A 4,727-nucleotide genomic window follows, 5' to 3' on the forward strand; every position below is an offset into this window, starting at 1 on the left:
ATCGAACTGAAATGACTGAAAGAGGACTGTGTTTCGACTGCACCGAGGAGAAGCTCTGAGCGATGCGACCACACATATTTATAAAAACTACAGCCTGACCACTTTATATCTAATATATATTTTCATAAATATTGAAATCAATATTAGACTTGGGCTCTATTTATGGCCACGCTCTTCTCTTTTAGTCTCCTTGAGGGTCGTTGGCCTTGGATGCAGTTTGATGCACCTGGCACCACGCCCACGCAGGTCACCTTCTACTCTCGTCAAACACACATGGATATTTATATGTTTATTCACTTGTTTCTGATTTTGTTTGTTTGTGAAAAGCTAATGCATCGCATGAGGAAAGCTGCTGATTGGAGGAGCCTCAAGTAGGTAAAACCTCGTGTTAAACGTTACTTATTTTGGCAGCGTTTATGGAACATGATTAAACAGGATCTGTGATAATGATTTTACGCGCGACCTTTTCCACAACAGACGCTGGTCCTGGGAGGGGAAGGAAAACCTCCTGATTCTTGGTATCAAACTCTTTTATTTCCATGGAAACAGGAGGAGAGAGAGCGGCAACATGTTGTGAGCCCTCAGAGTGGGAGTATAGTGCATCTATGTATGTATATATATGTATATACAGTATATATCTATATATATATGTATATATGTATATATGTATATGGGGATGGTATCTCAGGAGGTAGAGCTGGTGGCCTAGTAATCTTAAGGTTGCTGGTTGGATCCCAGGCTCCTCCTGCTAGCATGCTGTAGTGTCCTTGAGCAAGACACTTAACCCCTCATTGCTCCTGATGGCTGCGTCCGTCAGTGTTGAAACAATTGTGAGTCGCTTTGGATAAAAGCGTCTGATCAATGTAATATATGTATATACAGTATATATCTATCTATACAGATATATATTATTTATTGATTAATTTACTTGATGACTAGGCAGAGGATAGAGAAAATTCTAGATATTATAGATATAAGCATCATTGTCAACCATATATACGGTATAGATCCAATTATACATACAGTTATAATATGTGTTATATATTTGATTATGTTTTTTTTATTGTTGCACCCTGTCAACTGTGCCCACCCTGAGCGCACGTCACTGAGAGAGGGATCCAGAGAGTTTGGGGAGGCTTCAATCAGAAAATGAATATCTGAAACGTGATTATTACGCACAAATCCAACGGGTTGTCCGTCAGTGACTGTCATGTTTGTAACATCAAGGTACGGTCGGTCAGTTCTTCAGGGTTGAAGGGCGTTGTGAAGGAAGCGTGGTTTCCAGGCAACCGTTTTGTTTGTTCAGCGCTCCGGGAACTGGGCCTGGACGCTGTTTGCTGGACGTTTAAATTCATGATGCATTCTGAGCATGTTTTTTAAACATAAACGGTTATACAACTTAATTTGACAGACACCGCGTGGATATTTTCGATGAGGTTCATAAAAGCGAATTTTCATCAAAACAAAAACTGAGAATAAAAAATAAAACATAAAACACAAAATACACAGGTGATGAAGCACTGTGCAGCATGTGGTTGAAATGAAACCTAAATGAAAACCCTTGGATTTGCAGTGACGTCTTCCATGTTGTTCTCCACCGAGTGGAAACCCCTCCAGCTCCTATCAGCGGGCGACCAGACTCTGCCAATTCCCTTTTATTTCGACACCCTAAACAGCTGAGTCAATACCACCGAGTCCACCAGCCGAGGGCACCCTGCGTCCCACGGAGTGTGTCCGGAACGCTGGAGACCCGGCGTCGGTGGGTAATGTTGGATCGGGGGGGGGTTAGGTGCCGCTGACGCTTTAAACCTGATCTTTACAGCTGCAAACAGGGGGACGACTCCACTGAGCTGGGTAAACACTGATGAACATCACAGGCTTTGGTCGTGATAAACTGCAACATGGAGATCATGCGCTTCTCTGAGTACTGCAAGAAAAGCCTTGATTTCTTATTCTGTTCATGCATCACATGTATGAGTGTGATTCAAATACATCCCTGATTTTTTTTTTATCCACCCAAGATGTTTAAGAACTCTGTTGATCGCGTGGATTAAAGCTGGGCGCGGTCGTACCGGGAAGTGCCGTTCTCACCCTGTTCAGGAAAATGGAAATAGCTTCATAGAAGTGAATTTGGTTTCAATTCAGCATTTTCTGGGGGAAAACGATCCACGTCCCACAGACTCCAGAGAGGGAGGTGAACGCACATGGACCCGAAGCCTCTTCAGCATCAAACCTCCAGGAGGGATCCAGTCGCTGTTTTGTCGCAAAGTTTGACAGAAAGATCTTTAAACGCTGTCAGAGCGGCTGTTAAAGTTGGGGAGGCTCCGGGTGAAACCGCTCACGTCTCGTCTCAGAGAACCAGAGAAGAGCGTCTCCAATCACACGAAAGAGCAGAGAGTAGAGCGGTGTCTGTGTTTATACGCCTCCGTTTATTCCTACTTTCTAATGATGAAAGACTGACGATCACATGATTATTCTGCATGATCAGAGCTGGAATAGAGGTTTTGCCAAGACCACATTTTCCCCCTCATACAGCGGCACCACGGCCTGTTCGCGGTTACGCCAAATGTAAATGTGTCTTGTGTAGGAATAAGTGCAGAGTCAAAGAACAAACAACGTTTTACACCTGTTAATTTAATGTCAAATGAAAATATTAAACCGAAAATAAATAGTTCAACATGGAGGGGGATATACACTTCACACCATGACGATGCTGGAGAGCGGGAGGTTGCAGGTCCCCAGGACGTAATCTCTCTTCATGGTGGACATCTTGTTGACCACCTTGAAGCGCAGGGAGCGCTGGTACAGCTCCTCCTCCGTCACGCCGTCGAAGAAGAAGTCCTCGTTGAAGATGGGGTTGCGGCTCTTCCTGATGACCGTGCTGCGCTGCTTCTGGAGCTTTCCAGGCACCAGCGAGAGGCTGACACTGCAGTTGATGCTCTTGGGGTCCACGGCCAGGCTGTAGAGGCCCTCTGCGCTGATCAGACGAACTCTCAGTCTGCGGTTGTCGGGACTAAACTCCGCCGAGAGACGGAGGCTGCCGTCCTTCCCCAGAGGCACGGCGCTCTCCTTCATCCTCCGCTCCCTGTGCGGCGTGAAGTCCAGGGGGAAGAAGGTCGGGGGCACCAGGCCACAGCCGACGGGAAGACCCCCCGTCGCCTTGTCCGGCACCCTCCTCATCACGCTGGGGCTGTTGTCCGTGGAGCTGCCCTCGTCCGTGGACAGGGAGTTGTTCCTGGACACTGCCGCCCTACACTGATTCCTGGACAGGAGGCACTCGTGGCTCAGGGTCTTAAAGATGGAAGACTTGGCGGGACAGCGGCCGAGCAACGGCGAGCCGAACGGAGAAGACTCGGTGGAGGACGTGGTGTCGCTGTCAGCCATACGGGCGCAGTGCACGGCGGGCGCTCCCCTGGGGGACAGCCTGGAGGTCAGGGCGTTGAGGCTGAAGGAGGATGGGGAGGAAGAGGGGGAGCTGGACGCGGAGGATCTGCTGTAGGTGCTGGACCGGCTCCGGGGCAGCAGCAGCAGGGGCAGGGGCCCGGGGTCGGAGTGGAACAGGGACTCCTTCCTGCGTGTGTGGGGGCTCTCAAGAAGGGTGCAGAACCCGTAGCAGGTCTGGGCTCTGGCCATGTGGGGCAGGGACAGGGCGGCCTGGCTCTGAGGGTCCGCGTTGGTTCTCTCCTCCTCGCTGCAGCTCGCACCGCAGGCGTCGTCAGCACCGTCCGCCCAAATGGAGCGAGGGCCAAGGGGGTCCTGGTAGGACTCCTCTGCCTGGGGGCTTTCCCACTCGCAGGGTGACACCCTGATGATGGGGGTGGCTCGGCCCTGCTCCGCCACCTTGGGCCTGTGCACGGACGGGACCCGGGGAGGGATGCAGAACTCGGGGATGGAGTCGGGGGTGATGACGTTGGGGCAGAGCGGGCGGCTCCTGGGACGCTCCGAACGCTCCCCGAACATCACATCGCCGAGACGGAAGCTGCACTCCGCTGACGGCAGCGTCAAGGGGAGTTTGTCGGCCGACACGCGGATCTTCTCCACGACCCACATGGGACATCTGTCACGGGGTTGGAAGCTAGGGAGATACAAGTGGAAATAAACCGATCAGCTCACTATGTCATTCATATATATGTATAAGAATATATGTTTACAACCAAAATAAATGTAAATATAAAGATATCGGAAGGATTCTCACCGTATCAGAAATGAGATGGTGGTGAATCCATGAAAAGGTGGAGGTCCAGGGTGGTGCGAGGGCTCCTGGCGTTCCCTCCTGCAGATGGAAGCTGATCTGTGGGCGTTGGATGGAAGCAGGAGGTTTAAATAAGGCTGGATGGCTCCACCCTCCTTCCTCCACCTGTTCCCATGGAAATGAGCAAACCGTGGCTGAAAACAATGCCCCCGCCGCCGCCACATGTGAGGGGCCGGCAGATAAGCTCAGATCTGTGCTTCATAACATGTTTGTTTCCCCTTTATGCTGATGAGGAGCGACCTCGCTGTTCCAACAGCGGCAAGGTGAGAGGATAAGATTAGGATTCCTTCCATTTCACCTGCTTCTCACCGGCGGTTAAACCCTGTGACTGCACCACTTCACCCTGAGTTTAATAAAGTCCGGTTCGCCCTCTTGAGCTGAATTCTCTGGAAAGGCTTCTGGCTGCACTGACGTCAGCTCGTGTTTATTCAGTCGCTCTGGACGTCTCAGGGAATGTTTGTCCAACGCTTCCGAC

At 50.4% G+C, this 4,727-nt stretch overlaps 1 protein-coding gene across 1 annotated transcript; it reads right to left on the bottom strand.

Moving 5' to 3' along the window:
• Window positions 1-2,697: 2,697 nt before the first annotated feature.
• Window positions 2,698-4,050, bottom strand: c2cd4a (C2 calcium dependent domain containing 4A; the record flags this gene model as incomplete). Its single annotated transcript, XM_080002506.1, has 1 exon — window positions 2,698-4,050. The coding sequence occupies one exon, from the start codon at window positions 4,048-4,050 to the stop codon at window positions 2,698-2,700; it is 1,353 nt and encodes a 450-aa protein (XP_079858632.1).
• Between the last annotated feature and the right edge of the window lie 677 nt (window positions 4,051-4,727).

The sequence above is a fragment of the Zeus faber genome (genome assembly GCF_960531495.2).
Source record: "Zeus faber genome assembly, chromosome: 6".
NCBI classification, from domain to species: domain Eukaryota; kingdom Metazoa; phylum Chordata; class Actinopteri; order Zeiformes; family Zeidae; genus Zeus; species Zeus faber.